This window comes from Lacerta agilis, chromosome 15 (assembly GCF_009819535.1).
Source record: "Lacerta agilis isolate rLacAgi1 chromosome 15, rLacAgi1.pri, whole genome shotgun sequence".
NCBI classification, from domain to species: Eukaryota; Metazoa; Chordata; class Lepidosauria; order Squamata; family Lacertidae; genus Lacerta; species Lacerta agilis.
Window position 1 is genome coordinate 21,478,539 of NC_046326.1, and position 25,015 is coordinate 21,503,553.

General features: G+C 47.0%; 1 protein-coding gene across 1 annotated transcript in view; it reads left to right on the forward strand.

Moving 5' to 3' along the window:
- The window catches only part of GRIK4 (glutamate ionotropic receptor kainate type subunit 4), a 440,303-nt gene that overhangs the window by 383,252 nt on the left and 32,036 nt on the right, over positions 1–25,015 (forward strand). The window contains exons 13-14 of the mRNA XM_033171758.1: positions 10,748–10,861; positions 20,871–20,980. Coding sequence (XP_033027649.1) covers positions 10,748–10,861; positions 20,871–20,980 — 224 coding nt within the window. The remainder of the gene's footprint in view (positions 1–10,747; positions 10,862–20,870; positions 20,981–25,015) is intronic.

Consider the following 25,015-nt stretch of genomic DNA (forward strand, 5'->3'; position numbering starts at 1 on the left):
TTTGGCGGTTAGGCATTGGAAATCTCCATATGAAGGGGGGAGGGGAGGTAGCGTCATCAAATGCCCCTCAATTGAAGGGTATTCCGGTAAAGGTTTCCAGGGGCGTGGCCCTGTCCAAAGCCTGGGGAGCTGAGGGCCTAAGGCAGTGGTGGCGAACCTATGGCACGCGTGCCAGGTTTGGCACGCAGAGCCCTCACTGCTGGCACGCGCACGATCCGGCGAGAGCGAACGAGGAGAGGGACGCTCGGTCAAACGGGAACGCCGATCTGCGCCTTGGAGAGCAGAGGCGAGGCTGGCGATGCCTGGTCGCTACGGGTCTCCGATCTCCCGCAGGAACTGGGCTCGGCCGTCCTTTGTCCCGCCCACCGCATGCCGCCCGCCGGCTGCCGTGCTCGCCTGCTGCCGCCTCCACCGCCTCCTCCAGGGCGCAGTTGGCTCAGGGACCCGCCTGCATGTGCGCCCCCACCCTCGCCTGGGACCCAGACAAGAGGAGGAGGAGGAGGAGCCGGCGCAGAGGGCAAGGGAGACGATCCACCGAGACGGCGCCCCCGCCCGGCGCTTCCAGCCCCACCTAGGGGCGCTGCGGGTCGCGCGTAACGCGCAGTCCTCCGGGCCCCTGCCGTTAACATGTTTGCTAAGGGGTAAGGCACGCTGGGGTGGGTGGTGTTAGGGTTAGGGTTAAGGGAGAAGTCATAGTTAACTGTCGAGTTGGAAGGGCACCACAGGGTCATCTAGTCCAACCCCCTGCACTTTCAGCTACCGCCACTGCCCCTTGAGCGCGGTGGGTCTCGCTTCCTTGCAAACATTATTATGAATTCCTTATGCGCAGGATTGCGCTGCAGTCGTTGCAACACACACTCTCTTTCTCTCTGGGTGAGCTTAACAAGTTGTCTGCGCCCCCAGCCCAAATTATTAGGAATGTAAATGGAGGTCAGGAAAGATCCATACGCAACCAGCGTTCATTAATCATCAACCACCGTTGCCAGGAATCATAAAGTAAAAAAGAAAAGTAAAAATAGTGAAAATAATGAGGTCGCCCTGCTTTTTAATCTCCTCTCTAATGAGAGGGACGGGGCTGATAAAGCTTTAACAAGCATGTGACTGTTGGGCCTTAGGGTTTTGAGTTCGAGTCATAACAGCGTTCGTTTTTTTAACCCTTATTGTGCTGTGTGTGTGTGTGTTTTTGGCGCTTTGGCAGACGATGATGTCGGCGCCGCATGTTAGTTCCAGCGAAGGTATTATTTGTCATTTATTTCTGTTCTCTCCCCCCCCAAAAAAGCTCAACAGCTTTGGGGTGCGCCCCCAAAAAGCAAAGCAACTTTTGTGCGACCCCCCCCCCCAAAGCTCCAAAACTTTGGTCGGCAGCTCCCCAAAAAAAGCTCAACAAGTTTGGGCACTTTGTGATAAATAAGTGGGTTTTGGTTTACAGTTTGGGCACTCGGTCTCTAAAAGGTTCGCCACCACTGGCCTAAGGCATGCCCCTTACAGTGATCACAGGGGGAATTCTGGGAGATGTTCATCACTGGGGTTCCTTACTGGTGGTTAACCCTTCACTGACTCCCAACACATGGGTTGGGGTTGGATATAGCTGATAGGGTCCAATGCCTAAGCCAATACCGCTCAACTTCCATAACCAATAACTCCCATTACAATTGGCATAATGTGTCTGTGTCATTACTTCTACGGGGAGGGGAGGGACATAGCCATGCAATAAGTTCTCCATTTTGATTCTGCCACACTCTCACCATGGCTTCTAAATTAAGGATGCTCCTAAAAACAACAACCCTCATCCAAGTTTTTCCTTATATTTTGGAGTTATTGATTACTGGGTTTTGTTTCTGAAGAGGAAATGAAGCATTAAGAGTTACAAGCTACTCTCTTTTTGGAAGATTAGGAACATCGGAAGAGCCTTCCTGAAATCAGGCCAAAGCTCCAACTGGTTCAGTAGGCTGCTTCCCACAGTGGCCAACCTCTGGGAAAGCCCCAAAGTAGGCCTTGAATGCAGGATTAATCTGGTCTTCAAGGTATTCGACCTCAGAATATAGAGGTTGCATATTGCCCAAAGTCATTGATTGACATATGCTCTATGAATTTTCCTAATCTTCCTTTAAAGACGTCTGAGGTAGGAGCCATCACCGCATCCTGTGGCAATGAATTTCATAATGAATAATGCACTCTGTAAAAAAAAAAGAACAAAAAAGTCCTTTCTTTTATCTGCCTGTAGCGAAGGATCAAGTTCATACTTCTATTTTGAAGATGCAGGTTCCCTGGAGTGTAAGATATGTGCGAAAAATTAAAACTGTGTTTCTGAGATACGGGTCACGAATTACAGAACCATACAGCAATCGTCTCTAAGAGATAGATTAGCAAAATGTAATTCTCAGGTTCCTCTCTCATATTACAGACAATCTGCCCAAGTCTCTGGAAGGAAAGTGCGAGAGAGCAAGCTCTCTTTATCGTTACTGGTGCTAGACTCAGGTGAAATCACCTTTTTCAACCCCAGCAGGTGTTTCAGGCTAGCTTTCTTTGCCTTGTTTGGCAGGAGATGCCTAAACAGCTGGAGAGGCAGGAGTAAAAAAAAACAGCCCTGGGACAGTGCTAAGTGTTACAGGAGTCTTGCTTAGCCTGTCGCCTCTCAACAAGTTGCCAACTGCCACTTTAAACCAGCGCTGAACACCATTCATCACCATTAGGGTCAGAATGAGCTCCATCAGCCACCATAGCAGGATTATCCATTGGGAGGGGTTGCGTCCCCACATTTAAACTTCCAGTGTGTTTAATTGCCAAGTTCGTGGAACTCAGTTAATAACAGCCCTGTGAAACGTCGGCATCTTCTGAGGACGCATCTCCTACCAGAGACAGCATCAACATTTAATGACAGCCGAGTTGGGTCATCCTTTTAATTTCAGACAGCAGTCTGTCAAGGGACCCTCTGATGCAGGGAGCATTTTGTTCTAATTTAAGCAATCTTCTGCCTGGGAAGCATCCGGTGCTACTCTAATATTCTTTGGAAATCTCCCGCTTTGCTTGTGTAGCAAGAAACTACAGAGCTAGTGAAGTATGCGCGTAAGAAGTTGCACGTCTGTCGGGACACAGACAGCACAAAAATTCTATTTCAACTCTACCTTCCCTTGTGACCTTTCAGAGCTGACGATGCAGAGGCATAACTGAAGCTTTGTCTCGATGTGTCAGGAGACCTCTGCAAGAATTGCGTCCAGGGCAGCTGCCTATTGGAAGAAGGGGTTGGGGTTGGGAGTTGGGAGAACAGGCAGAGGTGACATTCCAGAGCTGCAAACAGGTGACTCAAAGGGCAGGCATGTGGTCATACCTGGTGTAAATTTTGGCTCTCTGTGTGTGTGTGTGTTATTACAATCTGTCACAAGGAACCTAGGAAGCTGTCTTAGAATGAGTCAGATTGTTGGTCCATCTAGCTCAGTAGCGCCTACACTGGCTGGCAGCAGCTCTCCGGGGTTTTAGACAGGGGGGTCTTTCCCAGCCTTTCCTGGAGATGCCAAGGATTCAACCTGTGATTAAACTTCATGCAAAGCAGGTGCTCCACAGCTGAGCTACCATCCTTCCCCAGATGCCTTTTTCGGTTAAAAAATTGGGCATAATCTCCCAAACAACTAAATATATAATGGAAACACCAAGTTGGAATCAAGATCAAAAGCAGAAACCAGTGCAAGGAAGCAGCATCTTAAGCTGAGAGCTCACACCAGGCTGAGCACTAAGCTCTCAGGTCAGGGCTTTGCAGGCTCCTGGCAAACAGGAATTTTTGCACAAGGGTCAGCAGACTTGATGTGCTGGCTAACAGGCCTCCCAGCCTAGATGGCCCCTTGAAGCCCAGAGCTCAGTCTGCCAGCCTTGCAATGGAAGCAGAGCACAAGTGATGCCTGAAGTTAGGCAATGGTGCCTGCCTACTGGGGGCTTTGGTCTGAGTCCCCCACTGGCACCTTACACTTGGGCCACCACATTCACACCATACATTTAAATCAGTATGATACCATTTTAAACAGTCACAGCCCCCCCCCTCCCAGAATCCTGGGAACTGTGGTTTATTGAGGGTGCTGAGAGCTGTTAGGAGACCCCCATTCCCCTCCCAGAGCTACAACTCCCAGAGTTTCCCATGAAGAGAGATTGCTAAATGGGAACTGTAGCTCTGTGAGGGGGAACAGGGGTCTCCTAGCGACTCTCGGCACCCTCAACAAACCACAGTTCCCAGAATTCTTTGGGGAAGCCATGACAATTTAAAATGGGATCGTGGTACATTAAATAGATGGTGTGAACATGGCCTTAGTCTCCTTTTCTTGGGATATGCGATCTGTAATGTAGATCCCTAGATGCAGCGGTGGAGCAAGCCGATCAGGCGCCTGGGGCAGTGGGATGGCCAGCCACCTGCAGGGGTGGGGCCAGCCGGGGCAGGATGCTCCTCGGGGCCTCCGAGGAATCTGCCTGCCTCCTCTCCCCCTACAGCTGAGGGGGAGGTGGCGGGTGGACCATTTGGGGAAGCATGGAGCCTTCAGGCACCCAAGCCACCGCGTCATTCCCAGGAGAGACGCATGACTTGGGTGAACTGCAGGCCCTGCGGTGAGTGCCACCTGGCATTTTTTCACCCCTCTCAGTGGTTTCACCCAGGGCAGACCACCCCCACCACACCCCCTTCCTCCGCCCCTGCCTAGATGCTCCAGGTATGCCTGCAAAACCGACACTAGCTGTCTTTTTGCTAAAAGGCTTTGTGTTACTATCAAGGGCCTTTTGCCTTTTAATTCATTCCAACACCTTTATGCAATAGCAAAGTCCAATATGCTGTGCAGACTGCACTTGACAGCGTACTGCTCTGCAGATACGGCTGAGGTGTTAAATTAAAGCACTGGATGCGGAGTTTTGCTGAAAATAATTTCTTTGCCCCATCTGTCACACAAAATCCAATAAATAGACACAATGTGAGGTTAGGGTGAGAGTTGCTACGAGCTTACCAGGGAACTGAAGAAGGCAACCACTCTTGATCAAGGAGCAGCCGCTGTAGAGGTCTGCTGCTCCTCCATTCTTGCATCCCACCAAACAGAACTCTCTTGGGCTTGAAATCTCACCCACACTGAACTTAAAAAATGCTGACGACAGGACTTTTGTTTTGTTAACAGCAAGTTTCACCATTTGGAGCAAACTGTCCTCTCTCCCTTTATGTCCTGGATGCCCCCTCTCTGCTGCTTTCTTAATGAATTTCACACTTTCTAAAAGGAACACTGAGCCAGATGCCCAGATGCTGCAAATCCTCTCATTTTTCGGTACTTTACTGAGCTGCACATATTGTAAAACCTATGCAGACATTTTGACCCCGTCAAACAATCATTGCTCACCGGGAGAAATAAAACCTGGCGCTTTGGCTTATGTGCTCTGGGTCTTGATGGAGGATGGAAGGGTGCTTGTTATTTCTTTGTGTGAGGTCTCTCTGTGTGGATGTTCTTATTTCTTTGTTGTCAAAACTGATGCTTAAAAATAATAGGACTTTTTAAAAAATCTGCGCAGGGCTGCCTTTTGGAATTATTATAATCTGCTTCAGTATACACAGAGTTCTACATAAGACTGAATGCGAAACCAAGATTTTGTAACTGGGGGGGGGGCGGAGCGGGGGGGGGGACTTCCATGGGGGTGCTATTTCTCCAGTCTCCAGTGGTTATTGCAGAATCAAAGATATGGCTTTGCACCAGTTTTTGATCCCTGTTTAGGAGCTGGTTGGCAGAAGGGGCAGTTTCACCCAGAGTAGACCAGTGGAAACTAATGGACCTAAGTTACAGTCATTAATTTCAGGGGGTCAACTCAGTGTAGGGTGAGCATTGGCTAGAATCCGGACCCTATAGCTCTGGCTACATCTCCAAGGGGCCCCAGGAGATTTGATTATTGGCATGTGTTAAAGGACACACGGTGATCATGATTTTTATATATATATATATATGGTGGTAGTGCTTCAGAAACAACTATAGGCAGAATGTTTATGCAAAATGTCTGTCTGGCTTACTGAGAAGAGAAGAAAGATGTGGAATAAACTGTACTATAATACTAGGGATCACTTGAGGGAGGAAGCTCCAGCTGAAGACAGGTAAAGGTGGTGGTGGTTGAGCAACAGGATCCTGCAAGGAAAAGAATTCCACAAGCTGGGCACCATCAATGAGAAGGTCCTTCTTGATGTGCCCACCCACCGCGCCAAAGACTGGGGAGATTGCTGTTACCTCCTGCACTTGCTTTCCTCCCACAGGCATCTGGTTGACTAGATGCCAGGACAGGATGCAGGAATAAATGGGCCCTTCTTATGTCCCTATGTAAGACAACTATGGGAAGACAAGTAGGGCCTCTCCTGATGCCCGAAGTGTACAGATGGGCTCCTAGGGGAGGAGACAAGGCCTCCAGGTATCTAGGACCCAAACCATTTAGAGATTTAAAGCTCAGGATGTGTAAAGGAGGGCTTCTGCAGTTGGCCCCACTTTAGCTGCACCTTTAGAAATAACTTGAGTCATCTTTGGATGACCAGACTGAAATATTGCTGTTGTCTTGACCCATGTGCTATGCTCATGTACTGCCAGCTTCTTCTTTTTCATCTAGTTTTTACTTCATGTTATTCTCCTAGAAGGGCAATAAAGGAGATGTTCCCACAAGCCAAGACTTTTGTTTTCTCTTCACCTGCTTTTTATAGCCGTCTCACGGAGAGTCGTCTTTTGTAAGTGGGTGATGGCTTGAAAGGTTTTTCAGGCCCCCATCAGAAAGGAGATTGACTCAGTGTATAGATAGTGTATAGATATATAGATATAGATGTAGATATCTGGCAGCAATGACAGGATCAGGTACCCAACACCGCGAGGTACACATACAACACACCTGTCATGTTATGTTTACAACTTGGGTTATGAATCCTGGGCGATAAATTCCCCATTTAATGTCTCACAAGTCTCTCTACAGCAAGGAGCCCATGAAGCCCAGGGGCATGAAGTGAAAGTTAGTGTATTCAGAAATCCATTTTCAGAAGCAGCACAGCTGCCTCATACCTTGCAAGTAATATTGACAAGTGAGGGAGGCAGTGTGGTACTCCCCATTTTTTTAAAAAAGCAATTCAAACCCATTACAAGAAAGCGATAGTAATAAAAAATCATATTTAAAATTAAAATCCTTATCTCGGTTACATGATGATTAAATTGGAAAGAGTTTTTAAAATATTAATTTGCATTGCACCATTGACAGCTCTTATTTTTCATCAAAGAGTGCAACATCTCCTCCTCCGTTTGTGGGTGAGCTGAGGGTAGATGCATCTCACGTCTTCATTTTCTGCAAGGTCTTTTTTAGCCGAGGGAGGTGATGGTGGCAGCGGCAGCAGCAACTTCCCATTGCAAAGTATTTATTGCCCCATGGGAAATGATCACATTACCCTCCAGCCAGTGGAGGCAGGCCCAGCAAGGTGAATTGGGGCATGGCCCTACCAACCTCTGCCTGCCCTCAGTCAGCTCCACCCTGCCTCCCTACTTAAATCCAGTCCAGGGTGTTGGCCCTGCCTGTCATCTTTCTCCTCCTTAGTCTCAGTGTTTCCCCTTGTAGAACTCAGCAGGGGCTAGAAGGAGGAGAAGAGTGAGGAGGAGGATGGAGACAGAAATAGATTTAATTGTGTCTGCCTGTCATTGACTCTGGCTCCCCCTACTGTTGGTCTTCCTGCCTTGTGTCTATACCAGTTCCGATGACCACCAACCACCACTGCCCCCAGCAATGGTATGTCATGGTTTACGAACATTGAAAGTTGCTATGTACTGGGAGCCAGTGTGGTGTATTGGTTAGAGTATCAGACTAGGACCTGGGAGACCAGGGTTCAAACCCCTACTCAGCCATGAAGCTCACTGGATGACCTCGGGCCAGTCACTATCTCCCAGCCTAAACTACCTCACAAGGTGGTTTTGCAGATTAAAAGAGGAGGGGGGAAGTCATGTACACCACCTTGAGCTCCTTGGAGAAGAAAGATGGATGCAAATAAATGCTATAAATAAATGAATAATTCAGACCATTGATCCGTCTAGCTCAGATTTGCCTGCACTGACTGACAGCTCTCACTCTCCAGGGTTTCAGGCAGCGGCAGGTTCCCCCAGCCCTACCCAGAGATGCCATTGGGGATTGAACCTGGGACCTGCGTGCAAAGCAGGTGCTCCACCACTGAATCACAACCCTTTCCTGAAGGGCCATGGGAACATGTAGCATCTGTTTCCTTGAGGGAAGGTATTTGCATGTCCAGCACTAGGTAGTTTCTTCACATCCTGCCTCCTGTACCTGGGCAGCAATGTAATTGGACAGCATCCATCCTGGGATGCAGAGAGCATTGCACAACCCATAGTCAAGTCCAGGGAGGGAAAGGTAACTACAACTAACCCACGGTTCTTGTTGGATCATAGACCTTCAGATGCAAAGGAGTCATCCCACTCTCCACCCAAGCTTTGATTATATTTTTACAACTGCCTTGATTATATTCTTATATAGAAATGTGAGGGAGAACTGTCAGAAACAAATCTCAGGGGATAAGCAGCTCACAGCGGCTCCATCAGCCAATCAGTGTCACGGGCTTCATTAGTGCAAGGAGAATGCAGTACAGAGCTACAAAGGCTGGAGCCCTCTAGGGATATTCTGGCTGAGTCTGGCAAAGTGGAAGTCAGGGAAGCTGAGAGTCAGGACCATGGAGAGCTCATTGTAGAACCGGGTACAGTAGCACACTCTGGGCTCACTCACGCTTACCTTTGCTCTGCCTATCTAGGCACAGGTCTGAACCTTCCAGGTCCTGGTCTGAGCAATATGTGGAAAACCCAAATTGTTGTTTGCTCTGGTCCATTGGTAATGATCATGTTTCCTTGGGGAAAGTGTCATGGCAAGGTGGGACGGGGGAAGAACATGGATACAAACTGGTGAGTGGATAAGCCCTCAGGGTTCATCCAGACTTTCTTCTGCACCACACTTTCAGATAAAGACCCACACTTTCCAGGTCCGTATATGAGTGGTGTTTTTCTTTTTGGTCCTGCCACTTTTCCTGGGAAAACCAATACAGTGGTAAACAGTGGGTTTTCCTAGGGAAAGCAGTGGAACAACAACAACAACAACAACAACAACAACAAGCCACTCGGACACAGACCCGAAAAGCACAGACCTATGCCTGGAAAGTGCAGCACAAAAGGAAGTCTGGATGAGCCCTCACATAGATCTGGCCTTCACATGTAACAGAATGAGTTGGCAGAATCTTGAGATGATGGAGAGGACCATATCACTTCAGGCTGTAGGGAGGGTTGCCTTGTTATTGTTTTCCCACATACTAATTAGGGCTGTGCAAGGCACCTCTGACACAGTTCAGGCCCCAGCCTGGGCCAGACCTGACCCAGGCCCCAAACCCAAATCAGGGGCCTCAAAGAGCCCTAATTACTACATGGGGTGGCAGTGAGGAAGGTGGGGGAGAGGATGGTGACAGTAGAGACTCAAGCCTGGACCATCTCCTGCACTCCCTTTCCCCTGCCCACAACTGCATTTTTAATCCATGTTTTAATTCCTAATTAAGCATTCAGTTGGCAGCAAGCAGGGTGAGAGGAAAAGGAGATGGGACCTGGGATTTGTCCAGACTGGGTGCACAGCCCTAGTACCAACCTTCCTGGCAGTATCAAAATACCAGCCCAATCCACAACAACCCAGCACGTCAGGAAGAAAGGTCCCAGATCTTCCTGAGCTACTTGTCAGATTGCAGAGAGCATTAGGTTCCCCCCCCCCCCCGGCCGCCACCCTTTCAACACAGAGTACAGTGCTACCTCGGGTTACAGATGCTTCAGGTTACAGACGCTTCGGGTTACAAACTCCGCTAACCAGGAAGTGGTTACTTGAGGTTAAGAACTTTGCCCCAGGATAAGAACGGAAATTGCATGCCAGGAGTGCAGCAGCAGCAGGAGGCCCCATTAGTGAAAGCACACCTTGGGTTAAGAACTGTTTCAGGTTAAGAACGGACCTCTGGAATGAATTAAGTTCTTAACCCGAGGTACCACTGTATTACACATTTGCGATTTCTCCTACCCACATGAAATGACGCCATCCATTATTCCATCTCAGTGCTATTCCATCTCATAGCCCCGTCATTCTGCAACATGTGTCACCCAGGCCGGAGGAGCTGGGACCCATTGCTCCCATGTGCATCTGGAGCTGGCTAGTGATTTACATAGTTCTGCAGAGAGATGTGTGGGTCAAGAGCCATTTCTCTGGAGGGAGCTTCCTGGAAGTTAAAGGGGCCCCATTCTATTATACAACATATGGGTGTTCCAGAATTGGGATACCTCTTGCAGCTCTTAGGCCTGGAAGGTTGGAGGAGGAGGTTGCTCTGTGGCTGCTGGTGGTTTGGAGGAAGAGTCCAAAGAGGGGCTAAACTATCTCCTCTGGAATCAGGGATAGAGTTCTCACTCTCCAATGAAGCTTCTATTGAGATCTTTGGAGTCTGCTTCCTGGAGGGCTTCAGGACTCAATTGTCTGCATCTTCAGAGCTCAGGACCCTTGGGTGGCCTGGAGTGAGTCACTATTTCTCAGCTGAACCTACCTCACAGTGTTGTTGTGAGGCTATATACACCTCTGGCATTTGGAATTGGCCTCTTGCTAAGTCTGACCTCTGAATGAGAAGTCACTCCATATTCCTTTGCTGCCTTCTGCCCTCATATCTCTTGGGGAAGAGATATTGATCTTCACTATGCTCTTTTCTTTTTAGAAAGCTGATTTGGCAGTGGCTGGCCTGACGATCACAGCCGAACGAGAGAAGGTGATTGATTTCTCCAAGCCGTTTATGACTCTGGGGATTAGCATTCTTTACCGAGTTCATATGGTAAGAGACGTCTCTTAGAAATGTTTCTGCTGTGAGAGATACCTGCATGCAAACACTTTCTGGCTAAGGAAGGGAACAAGGACTTATGGAAACTTTTTACTATTTAGTCATTGCAATTCAAAACATGGCAGAGTCAGCTAGGGGTGGACATTTCACCAGGAGGACAAAATTTGGTCAACTCACTCTTCATGTTTTGTCAAATATGGTCCAGTATTTTAAAAGCATCAGCACATTTTTTAAAATTTATTTTTATTGCTTTTCTTCTTAAGGTTAAACATATGCAACAACAGAAAATATACAACAAAAACCTCTCCCCACTTAGTAACTATGGTGAAGCACAGAATATAACCATGTTATGCAACACATCAAAAAAACAGAGACAAGCCATCTTATCCAATGCAATAGAATAAAAATAGCCCAGTATCAGAAATTTATTTTGTTATGTATTGATTCTGCACATCCCCCAGGGAGCTCAGGACAGCTTACATAATCATCCCCTCCTTTGTCTTCATAACAGCCCTATGTGGTAGGTTAGGCTGAGAAGGAGTGAACAGTCCAACATCAGCTAAGGAGCCAAGTGAAGATTTGAACCTTGGTCTCCCTGGGCACAACACTAGGCAAGAAATGGAGAAACTGTGGCCCTCCAAATGTTGCTGGACTCCAAATCCCATCAGCCCCAGCCAGCATGGCCACTGGTCAAGAATGACAGGAGTAGTAGCCCAGTGCCAGGAGTGAGGCAGCAGTAAATCACGCCATTTAAGTTGAAGTTAACTCTTTATTAGCAAGAACACAATCTTGGTGGAGTGTCAGACCTAATAAACACAACAGCTTATCCCCGGTAGGTCTTGCCCCCATGGATCAGTTGCTGAGACTGCAAGTCTCCACCTTCCCGCTGCCATCTAAGTACCCTTAGATCTCTGTGGATTTTCCCAAGCAATCAGAGATAGTGCCTGCATGAAGCCAGCCTCTCCTCTGCCCTTTTCATGCCTCTTCTGGTTCTGGGAGACCAGAGTGTAGGGGAGCTTTTCACAGCAGGAGGGGGAGACACTCTGGATTCTTCACCAACATGACTCATATTTGCCTCTTGGCCTCCTTCCTCCTCTGCTTCTGTTTCTGGACCTCACTCTGCCACAGACTCTCCCAGCTCACTAAACCCTGTTACCTCTTCAGCTTCCAACACCTCCTCCTCTCAGGCTTCTCCCTCTGACCACACATTGTCATCCCACCACCAATTCCCAGGCACTGAGCCCTCTTCCCTGAGTGGTTCCCCAGCTGGTTCCTCCCACCATTCCTCTTCCTCTGCATCCACATCTGGCGGGCTGAAGGTTCCCCACCTCTTCATTTTGCAAGAGCCTTTGTCACTGATGATAGCTTGCATGTCTGTAGTTCTAGCAGGTAGCATTGAGAGGAATTTTACAAGCTGTTGGGTTTTCCCAAAATGCTGCAAGGCCTGGGGGCAAGCTGCCATCACTCCTAAGAGGTCACCTTGGCACCCACATTGACATCTCTTCAAACACCTTCCTTTTCTCCCAGACTTCTTAACAACTTCAACATCCTGTATGACTCAGTGCTTTTAACATCATAATTGTTCAGTCTTCTGGAGATTACAGTTAGGCTTGAGGAGGGTATTTCACTGTTAAGTTTCTTTTCTAAATGTTTGCTTTTGTTATGTTTAGTGCAAGCTTTATATTGTCCCTACTGGATGGTTTTAATCAATTTTATCGCAAGGCGCCTGAAGGCCTTAGTGTGAACAGATTCATATATTTTATATCATCATTACCGTTTGCCTTGAAAGGTGGAGCAAAAATTAAGCAGTGAATACATTTTATTGTAAATCACCTAGAGGCCTTAATGTGAGCAGGCTCATGTGTTTAAAATCATCATCATAATCATCTGCCTCGAAAAGTGGAGCAAAAATAAACAAACAACCTGGAGTGTATGTGGTCTGCAACTGCATGGCAGACCCCTCCCCAGCTGAAGAACCTGAGTTGGGTACCGGTAATCCCTCACATACATCAGCAGTGAAGAGGAGACAGAAGCCATTAGCTGAGGATCTGAAGCGTGAGGAATGCTGTGTGTTCAGGAAGCGAGTGAGAGAGGTGAGGGAAGCCAGCATGGAGCAATGAGGCCACTGATAAGTTGGCAGCCCTTGCGCCCTGTGGATGAGGGCTGTACCTTAGCCTGGTCTGGCCAGCCGCCCAAACCCTCTCCCTAAATCCCTCCACAACATCAGACATACAAAATATCCTTTGTCAGACACAAAATGTTTTGATACTAATCCTACCTTTGCCCCTAGCTGCACCTAGGTGAGAAAAGATGCCAGAAATTTCCTGGCTCAGGGAGGGGGAAATCAATAAAAAAGCAAGATTACTTTGAACTAAAAAAGGCAGATAAAGAAAGGCAGAAGCAGGTGCTTAAGGACAGGTTCTCGTTCTCTGCTGGTATTTTAAAGTTTTTTTTCTGGTTTACTCCTGTTATGCCACCCTGCTGGCTGGACTGAGACTTGTAGGCTCATGGAAACAGAGCCTCCTGGGACTTGCTGTCTAGGGAGGACCCCCCTGTTGTCAAGGTTTCTGTTGATGTCAAAATCAACCCTGCTCCTTACACAGACTGCCAAACCTGCACACGGAGCAAATTCTCAGTTCCAAGCAATTGCCAACAGGTTGGCAGGCTATCTTATTCCAGCGCTACTTTGCCTCACTTCCTTCCTGGCATCCCCTTGGCAGGAGAAGCTACACGTACAACATTATCCTCCTGATGCACAGCAACTAATGGGAAATGGTTCCCGTCAGGAAAAGGTGGGGGAACCCTATCCCATAATATACCACCGTCAGAGAGCAAGTGAACAGCAGGAAAGTGCCTGCAGAGGTGTGCACCAACCAGGGGCACCATTTACCTTCATAGAATTGTAGAGGCTGAAGGGGCTTCATCAATCCCCGCCCCCCCCCCATGAAAGCATACCCTCCTCTGCACATGTTCCAGTTTGTCAATATTCTTCTTAAACTGTGGTGCCCAGAACTAGGCACAGTACTCTAGGTGGGAACTTACCAAGGCAGAATAGAATGGGACTATGACTTTCCTTGATCGCGACACTATACTTCTGTTGATGCAGCCTAGAATGGATTCGGTTTTTTTTTTTTTTTTTGCTGCATCCCACTGTGGACTCATGCTAAGCTTGTGGTCTACTAAGACCACTAGATCCTTTTCACATGTGCTACTGGTAAGACAGGTGTCTCCCATCTTACATTTGTGCAGCCGGTTCTTCCTGCCTAAATGCAGAACCTTACATTTGTCCTTATTGAAATTCATTTTCTTTGTTTTGGCCCCGTTTCCAGTCTGTTGATGTCATATTGAATTCTGATTCTGTCTTCTGAGGTATTGACCACCCCTCCCCTTTTGGTGTCACCTGCAAATTTGAAGAGTGCCACCTCTATTCCTTCATTAAATTTATTTACAAGGGTGTTGAACAACACAGGACAGAACCCTGCAAACTCCAATTGTCACTTTGTTCCAGGATGATGAAGTACCATTGGCGAGTACACTTTGAGTTCAGTCAGTCAACCAGCTACAAATCCACCTAACAGTAACATCATCTAGCCCTCATTTTACCAGCTTCTCTGCAAGAATCTCATGGGGGAATTTGTCAAAAGCCTTACTGAAATCAAGATACATTACATCCGCAGCATTCCCTTGATCAACCAAGCTTGTAACTCCATTTTAAAAAAAGAAAAAAAGAAATAAGATTAGACTAGCATGATTTGTTTTAGAGAAACCCATGCTGGATCTTTTACTGGATCACAGCTGTTTAATTATCTGGGACCTTACGAGGATGGAAACCATAGTTCAGGCACCCCCAAACTCAGCCCTCCAGATGTTTTGGGACTACAATTCCCATCATCCCTGACCACTGGTCCTGTTAGCTAGGGATGATGGGAGTTGTAGTCCCAAAACATCTGGAGGGCCGAGTTTGCCTGCCATAGTTCAATGGATCTGCAGGATTTGGCTGTTGTAGCTGAGCTATATGATCCATGAACTCATGTGATCTATATGTTTGTGTGAGTGTGTGCGTGTGCACACCCCCAGACACTGTCAGCCTATCAGGGAGAAGGGTTCCAGCATGGGGCAGAACAGGAGATCACACACTGCATGCTTCTACTGATGCTATAGCTTGGCCCTTAACTGAACAAGTTTATCCATGTGGATATTTGAAGCTTTGTACTGGGTGAGAGCACCAGACCATATATCCTAGAACAGCCTGTTGTTCTTCCTTATGGGGCTATTTGCTGTCTTGTGAGGAAATGGCTTCCTTGGTCCTACTGCCCAGGATCCTTTTCAGACTTTGAGCTTCTGTTTGCAGGCATCCTTCTCCATCCTTCTGGGTTCTCATTCCATTTCCTTTTCAGCGCACAGAAGTAACATTGCGCTCTCTGAGTTTTGTTCCGTTTCTTTTCAGAACTTATCCTTAGCCAGTGCTGTTTTCTGCCTCCACAGGGACTGTGTGCTGCACTAGTTGCACCCATACAAAAACTGACTCGAAGTCATTAGTGTTTCCCAAGAGCCACCGGTCCAGAATATATGCACTGAAAAAAGTTTGGGGCGCAACGCTGCTTATACCTGCTCTGCATTTCAATGCATTCTCCATATGTTCCGTGGGCAATAAGAGCACACACTTGATTTCCCATCAGCTGAGCAACAACATAAACAAAGTACTAAAACAATTACAGCAGATTCACAGCTTCTGCCCTTGAAATATCTGTGGCTGGTAAAGATGCGCCTGTCCTCACCAATACAAACAGAGCTTCCGCATCTCTTTCTCAGTGGAGTCCTTCTGACTGCCAAGAACAAACAAGTAATTAAAACCCACTTAGAATTCTGTTGCCTCTGCTACGTGGTGAATCAAGGATCAATGCATGAGCGCATCAGAATGGTTCCAGCACTTCCCCCATGCTTTCTGATTCACCATATTCGTATTTTACACTTCATCCAAAGAGATTAAGTAAAGGAAAGTTGTTCCAGATTCACAACAACCCTGAAAGGCGGCGAGCTGCCCGATGGCATCTAGTGGGTGTTACGGCTGATCTGGGATTTGAACCTTGTCCTTCCCCCAGGGCAAGTCTAACATTCTGTTCAGAATGCTAGCCATTTTGGGGGGAATACAGAGCATAGATAAGTATCGTTTTCCTTGCTTCCGGGGGGGGGGTGTATCATAAGACAGAGAGGCATGCCTTGCACCCTTCGGGCTGTGTGATTATTATTTTTTAACAGCCTGTGTGCTTTGATGTTTCCTTGTGCTGGGAAGTGTTTCTGAGGGTTGTCTTCAGCTAAATTCTACACAAGAGTAGACCCACTGATGTTAATGAAAAGCCACCAGCTTCCCTACAGGCCGTCTTGGGTGCTAAGAAATTAGTGGAGGAGGCCCTTCCCTCAGAGACTCAGGATAGTAATGGACCTGTGGCAGCCCCTAAGTTGTGGAACTCCCTTCTCACAGAGTTGTGCCTAGCACCTTCAATACAGGCAACCCCCTATTTAATTGCATTCGAGGCAGGCACGACCACGTATGTGCGCATTGCCACAAACCTGGAAGTGGCATGGAAAGAGGCAGAAACACCCCTAAAGGTAAAGGTACCCCTGACCATTAGGTCCAGTTGCAGACAACTCTGGGGTTGCGGTGCTCATCTCGCTTTATTGGCTGAGGGAGCCGGCGATTGTCCGCAGACAGCTCCTGGGTCATGTGGCCAGTGTGACTAAGCTGCTTCTGGCGAACCAGACCAGCGCACGGAAACACCATTTACCTTCCTGCCGGAACGGTACCTATTTATCAACTTGCACTTGAGGTGCTTTTGAACTGCTTATCAGCCCTAAAAGAGTGCAAAAGCAGCGTCTAGCAATCCCATGAGCCTTTGCAAGTATAGTCCTAGGAGCCCTTGCACTAACCTTTGAGGCCTATGGAGAGTTGGAGTTTGAGCAAGGTGGTTGGGAGAGTGTTGGCAGTCTTTTTCAGTGGTGTTCCCAGTATATGCGATTTCACTGAAGCAGTGCCCCACATAAATGGAGAGTTCCCTGTATGCAGTTTCCTGCAAATGCTGAAGACGCACCTCTTTACCCCAGCATTTAAGATTCGAGATGTATTACTTTTTTTGGACCCACCTTTATCTGTGATTGCAAATTGTTTAAACTGTGATGCCATTGCATTTTCATTGCTCTAGCCCACCCTGCGGATAATAAAGCGTGCTGTTGATTATCGTTACGATAATTCTCTTAGGTTCGTTGATTTTGGTGGGTCTACTCTGAGTAGGATTTGATTGGTGGCGACCCTTAACTGAAAGGGGCCATAAGCTATGTGATCCAGTCCCTCCTGGGGCACCGTAGAAAATAAATCTGGAGACTGTACATACTTTCCCTTTTCTCCTCCCTTCAACAGCAACCCCCCCCCCAAGCAAAAATCCAGCTCCCCCACCTCACAATCCCTCTGTTGGTTTTGGAGACCGGTCTTGTAGCTTCGCGTTAATACAACACATAAGAGCAATGTGGCAATTAGCTAATTAAACCGATAAATATTTATTTAACAATGGCAGGCATGATAACTAATCTGGCTTGCACAGCACAAGGAGGGAAGAGCCAAGCACCCATCTGCTCTCCTCCTTGCCTCTTCCCTTCACATTTCAGCAAGGAAAACTGCAGCTAACGTCACGTTTATCTGCGGCTGCCATCAGACATTTCCTAACAAATAACCACAAATAAATTTCCTGCCCAGTCTCCCTGTCTCCACCCCCCACACACACATACACAACTCTAATGGCATATTTATTTTATTTTCTGTTCCCCGTCATTTCTTTTCCTGCCACCCTCCCGAACCCAGCCTCCTCACCCGTTCCCCATTCCACACGCATCTGTTTTCTCGCAAGTAACTATATATGGCAAGTTTAAATGGGCCTGTCATTTTTCTCAATTTCACTTGTTGTGATTTAATCAAATATGGATCCCTGACACAGGGACTCTAATGGGGCATCCAACCCAGTATATGCCTCCCTCCTCTTCTCATTCATGCTAATGGGATAGTGTGGAGTTGAGTGGTTGCCTCTGAACTTTGGGCTGGGGCACTTGGCCTATATAGCTGCATCGTCAACTGGGAGGCGATGCAAGGCAAGATAGCAGTGCGATCTGAATTGCAAAATGGAAGCCTCCTCAGACTTTGCATTACATCACACCTCCATACAGTGTATTCTCCAAGGCCTTTGCTCATGTTTATATGGACACTTTCTTCAGTTCGGCAAACCTTTTTTCCCACTCCTCACTGCAGCCCAGGGATCTGCATGTGTAAAAGGTAAAATTGGGAATGAGCTGATAATGAGTTCCAAACTGCTAGGATGGGCTGTACCGTTTTTTAGACTGCTGCTGGACCATAGGGATGGGGAGCAGGGGAAGAGAAATCCACTGCAGTTCACATTTAAAGGTGAAACTGCCTAATTCACACTTTAAAAAATAGTCCCAAAACCAAAACACAGTCGTCCTTTGAAATTTGTACTTTTCTGAAGTACTCCAGCCAAATAATTTGTACTGAAATGCATACAGTAAGATGGGCATTAAAAATGCATATATTAGTGAAAATGCATTATATCACAAACTGATGTAGAAATGTGGAGAACTGAACTTGAGATTGGGAAAGAAGAAACAGAGGAACTGAACAGATTCATCCATCTCTGATGGGCTGCTTCTTTGCAAAAGAGGCCTTCCTTCCTTCCTTCCTTCCTTCCTTCCTTCCTTCCTTCCTTCCTTCCTCCCTTCCTTTTTAGCAGTTTATTGTGAGAAACAGCAAGGAGAGGGGTGAGCTAGATAAAAATCTCCCCCCCGCCGCCCAAGAGATATACATATATAGTATATATTATATGAAGGGAATTTATTTGGTGTATAAGTGATAGAAGGATGAGAATAATCTGCTGTTACATAGGAAGGGCATCCTGGTTCCATTAATGCAATGCCCTTCATCCCTTCTCCACCTTTGCAAATCACTGTGTCTTTCTGCCCCTTTATACATTTCTTCACATACAAAGTGATGCCTGCACAGATCACGTCGTCACAATCCAGAATGTAAGTTGTTCAGATTGATTTTCAGTGTCAAGACCTGGGAGCAGGCATTCCAGGATAGGTATGGCCGCTTTGCCATTTGTTTGTTCAAAGGTCCACCGACAATTTGAAGAACGTGAGACAGGGGAAGGCAGGGCATATGATGCTTGGTCAAAATTTGTGTCCTAAAATGACACTTTGCAACATTCAAACTTGTTGGCATCTGTCTGTCTCGAGAGACAATGGAGTGCGCCTCTGGGGGTGAAGTCAAGTCACTGAGTGAGAAGCACCAACGGGCACATTCAAATTATTTACATAATAATTAGTCACAGGAATAAAGACTGGATCTATACCTTTAGTGTCAGCTTCAAGGCTTCTTGGGCTATCAGATGTCATTACACTGTGAGATAATGAATGGCATGATAACAATCAATCCGCATGGCTAACATGATGTAAAATCCATAGTTCTTTGGGGCCATGGCAGAGGAGGTATGCTCTGTGGAGACATTAGCTCTCTATGCTTTGGGGCATAAGCCACCCTCCAGCTAACATAGGTCAGGGGAAAACATGGCACAGACACCAACTGCTCCTGTGTTGAACTTTCAAGCACCTTCATCTTGAAACAGTTGGGTTTCTTCCCTGAGTCATTCATCTGTCTGCAGATCCAGCATTCGCACTGTACAAATACGATGCTCATGCAAAATGGTTGAGCTTGCAGCAAACGGTGTGACTGTTTGTGAGCCTCCGACACATAATCTCCCTCTTTGCATCACAGCAGCATAGGTGTAGAATGGGATTTTGGGAGCAGTAGGGATTCCAGCTTTTACACCTTGTTCCTCTCTGGCACTTGCTTCCGTCTGGCCATTTTATTGGTTCCAGAAGAGGGATCCAGTGCCGGGCTTGGAAGCCCTTGTCCTTGGCAACTGCCTCTTTCTCTGCTCTTTCAAGAACTGGCTACGTTTGCCAGCAGAATCTGAAGCTCAGCTTAAATAAAGAAGAATACCAGGAAGGCAGAAAAGCAAATAGGGAAGGATGCAGGACCAAGAGGGTGAGTGAAGACGGGAGGGGACTGGGTTCATGTGTGGATGCAAAACAGGGAGCAGATGAAGCTTGGATTTCCCCAAAGCTTTATTATAAAGATTACTCTGAAATGTGTATAAGAGAGAGAGAGAGAGAGAGAGAGAGAGAGAGAGAGAGAGAGAGAGAGAGAGAGAGAGATGCGAGAAGAGCCCTGCTGGATCACGCAAATGGCCCATCCAGTCCAGCATCCTGTTCTTCCAATGGCCAGCCAGATGCCTGTGAGAAGCTCGAGCACAAGAGCCCTCTCCCCTCCTGTGCTTCCCAGCAACTGGTATCCAGAAGGATCGCTGCCCCCAACTGTGGAAGCAGAGCATAGCCATCAAAGCTAGTGGCCATGGATAGCCTTTTCCTCCATGAATTTGTCCAATCCTCTTTTAAAGCCTCCCAAGTTGGTGGATGTTGCTGCCTCCAGCAGAAATAAGTTCTATAGTTTAGCCATGCAATGCATGAAGAAATACTTATTTTTTTCCCCATCTGCCATGAATCTTCTGACAGGCAGCTCCATTGGATGCCCACGAGTTCTAGTGTTATGAGGGAGAAAATATTTTCTGTGTCCACTTTCTCCATGCCATGCATAATCATACACACCCCTACGATGTCACCTCTTGCTCGCCTTTTCTCTAGATGAAAAAGCCCCCAAACCTTTTCTTTGGGGCAGTTAGCAAGGGAGCTGCAGCTGCCCTGCTCCCCGCCCCCCCATCTTCTTCAAGGACCCTACAATGTCCTCTGCCTGCTGCCACCTCCATCCCCACCACCAGTTGCAAGTCTTCTCCGTGTTGCATTAGCTCTGTTACTTTGTAGAACAGATGTTTGTTTGGAAATATGTCTCTCTGTTAACCTTTTCTTTCTTTCTCCTCTACCTTAGGGGCGCAAGCCTGGTTATTTCTCTTTCCTGGATCCATTTTCTCCTGGTGTCTGGCTTTTCATGTTACTCGCCTACCTCGCCGTGAGCTGCGTCCTCTTTTTAGTGGCCCGGTACTGTTAACTTTTCTTAATTTCTCCTTTTTTTCCTCCGTCCTCACAGTGCCACCTACTGTCAGCTTCTAGGAATGGCATGGAGAACTCGTAACCTGCAATTGATTATCAGTCGCTGGAGGGAGAGACAATTCTGCAGTAGTTAGTAAAGGAACTGGCTGCAAGGGCACTGCACAAGTTCATAAAATTATACAGGTGGAAGAGGAGAGAGCCAATGATGGATACAGCACCTTGCCAGTCAGCATCCTGCCCTGGGCTATGGTAGTCACTGTTGTCAAGAGTGGAGGCTGTGATTCAACTTGGTGCCTCGCTGGCTGGTTTGGGGTGGATGACATAGCATCACCTGGTTGCTTGGTTGTTGTTTTTTGCAAAGAATGCTGAGCCAGGTGGGCTTTATCTGAATCCAGCAAAGGCACTTATGTTTATTAAACAAACACATACTGAGCACAGATTAGTTATGCCTTAACTGTTGAGTCCCTGAATATACCAGTACACTCCTGCTTTGTAAATTAAAGGACATCTGTGGACCACAGGGGTTCCAGTGGACCCCGCTTACAATGGGTGAAATACCAAAATATACAGTGGGGGGCATTTTCCAGCTCTAATGCATTGCCCTGTGACTGGGAGAACTAGCAGTAGGACAGGCAGCAGCGGAAGATAGATCCAGAGGATTGGTTTGCATTTGGGCTGGTTTGGTGCTGCCCATACAGAAGGAGCCTTGAAACCTCAAGAGGGGAAATTCAGAGATTAACATCCACAAAGTGCAAACAGACAGCACATTGCACTGTTTGGATTTGAAATCCATGGCAGGTGTTTTTTTTTTAAACTGGATGCTTTAAGTGCTTGCTGTGAAAACCGGCAGAAATGGAAGGGAGAACACACATTTATTGGGGTGTGGGTTTAGAGGAAGGAGTTGTAGAGTGAGTAAACAGGGATTTTCCAAAATTTTCAAAATGTGCCTTTTGAAACAGGGGGTTGCATTTTGGTTTGCAGCAACATCACAGTGAAATAAATTACACATCTGCCGTAAAAAAAAAATACTGTGCAAACAAAAGAATCCTCCCTCCTCATTGCTCTCTTTCCTAGAGTTTGCTTGAATCAACAAAACAAAGATTGAGAATCTCTGTGTTTACCTGCCTGGGGGCAGGGGGAGAGGTGGTCACATGTGGGACATGTGGGGGGAAAGATGCAAAACATGAATTTCAGCAAATCATTTGAAAGCTATAAATATAACTAACTGAGCATGGAGGGGGTTTTAACAGCCCAGTCCTGGAGTGTAAGAGGATTTCACCAGCTAAAACAATGGCGTGCCCAGCTGCAAGATGTGTCAGACCCCTCTATATGTATCACATCGCAGGATCAGGCCTTCATAGCCAACCAGTTCACACTGCAATAGACCCATTGGCGACCATTGGATTAGAACTACTATACCAAGAACATTTCATAGAATCAGAGAACCATAGAATTGTAGATGACCCTAGTCCAACCCTCTGCAGTGCTGGGATATGCAGCTGTCCCATACAGGGAATGAATTTACGACCTTGGCGTTATCAGTGCCGCACTCTAACCAGGTCAGCTACTCAATCAATTAGGGATTACGTAAATCTCACTCAATTCAGTGGGACTCACTCCCAAGCAAATATGCATAGGACGTGCTCTACACCAGAGTAAATAATCCGAGGCTTGCAGAATGCTGGGAATCACAAGTGGAGAGAGGGTGGTTGTGCTCAAAAGCCTCTGGTTGGCCACTGTGAGAATGAGATGTTGGACTAGGTGGTCCTTTGGCCTGAACCAACCAGCCAGGCTCTTCATATATTCATATGATTGCCTATTTAAGGAAGCATCTGTTCATTTAAATATTGATTTCTGGATTTACTTCTAGCAAATACAACCTTAACCTCAAACTAACTAAGACTGAATGGAGGGGGCAGGGGGGGGAAGAGATCCACTTGTTTTAGAATTTAAACTGGATTACCATACCAGTGAGGAGTATGGATTACCATACCATACAGTGAGGAGGAATTAAAGAACCTTTTAATGAGGGTGAAAGAGGAGAGCACAAAATATGGTCTGAAGCTCAACATCAAAAAAACAAAGATCATGGCCACTGGTCCCATCACCTCCTGGCAAATAGAAGGGGAAGAAATGGAGGCAGTGAGAGATTTCACTTTCTTGGGTTCCATGATCACTGCAGATGGTGACAGCAGTCACGAAATTAGAAGACGCCTGCTTCTTGGGAGAAAAGCAATGACAAACCTAGACAGCATCTTAAAAAGCAAAGACATCACCTTGCCGACAAAGGTCCGTATAGTTAAAGCTATGGTTTTCCCAGTAGTAATGTACTGAAGTGAGAGCTGGACCATCAAGAAGGCTGATCGCCGAAGAATTGATGCTTTTGAATTATGGTGCTGGAGGAGACTCTTGAGAGTCCCATGGACTGCAAGAAGATCAAACCTATCCATTCTCAAAGAAATCAGCCCTGAGTGCTCACTAGAAGGACAGATCCTGAAGCTGAGGCTCCAGTACTTTGGCCACCTCATGAGAAGAGAAGACTCCCTGGAAAAGACCCTGATGTTGGGAAAGATGGAGGGCACAAGGAGAAGGGGACAACAGAGGATGAGATGGTTGGACAGTGTTCTCGAAGCTACTAACATGAGTTTGGCCAAACTGCGAGAGGCAGTGAAGGATAGGCGTGCCTGGCGTGCTCTGGTCCATGGGGTCACGAAGAGTCGGACACGACTGAACGACTGAACAACAACAACCATACCAGTGCTAAGCATACTTGGACCCTCATCCTATCCATGTTTACTTGGAAGTGAAGTTAAAATGAGTTCAGTGGGACTTCCTTGATAAGTGTGCTCAGAATTCCGGTATTCAGAAAATAACATCCACACTTGAAATCAGTGGGACTTCTTTAAATCACACACACACACACACAAACACACACACACACACGTGTGTTTAATACCAAAATGCTAAGTGGGGATTCTGATCTGCAGATCACAGCTACAAGTTCCTTCAAGGCTCTTCGCACCAAAAAAAATTTCTTAAGTCATTTTCTTTCGATGTTGATGTACACCCAAAAGGGTATCAGGGGTTCACCCACAAAAGGAACAGAGAAACTGTGACACACACACCCGCTCGCCCATTGGTCACGCTGATAAGGTGTTGAATTCGCGCAGCCTGGGGAGGACTACAGTTCCCCGTCCCCCAACTTCCATTATCATCTGCCGCAGATGAATAATACAAAACTTTCTGTTGCCTGAGCGTTGTTGCGGCTCTTTTTCTAGTCTAGTAACCAGAGTTCTCAAACATTCTAACCGCATCCCTTCAGTGTCTGAAACAGGCACCAGAGATTCCAACGCCGTTTGCAGGTGCCGTAATAACACTACAAAAGCTGCAATACTGTTATGAAAATGGAAGCGTGCTGTCCCTTGGGGGTCCCTTGGTGCAGCTGAACTTGTCGAATTCATGAGCTTGTAATGGTTTTCGGCATCGCGCAGCGTTTAAAACTGTTTGATAACACAGCCAGGCCCTGTCTACACTGAGATACGGCTTCTCTTGATGCATTTTCCAAAGGTGTCAGCACTGATTTGTGTTGGAGAGGAGAAAAGGGGCTTCAGATAACACCCAGCTAATGTCAGGTGGATCAGGTGTTTCTAGCTGAAAGCTGTGACACCTGGGTCAGTGTGTTTGTCACAAACAGGGTGATGAGTTGTTGTTTTTTCTCTCCCTCTCCATACACATAAAAGAGAGGACCTCTCTTTCAACACCAAATGAAATATCCTCTAGCAATAAAAAGCCATTTTCTTTGAGTCACAGAGGGGCAGGCAGAGGGGAAGAAGCCACATAAAACCCCATGCTTTTAAGCAATCTTTTCCAGTCCTGGAGCTATTTTCAAGCTCAAGTCTCAAGGGGCGCTTCCAGACAACTGGCTTACTGAGCATGCATCCTGATCTGTTTGCAGGGAGATTAGATTACAGGGTGTCAACACGTATGTTATCCCATACTTTGCATTGCATCACTTTCCAAAAA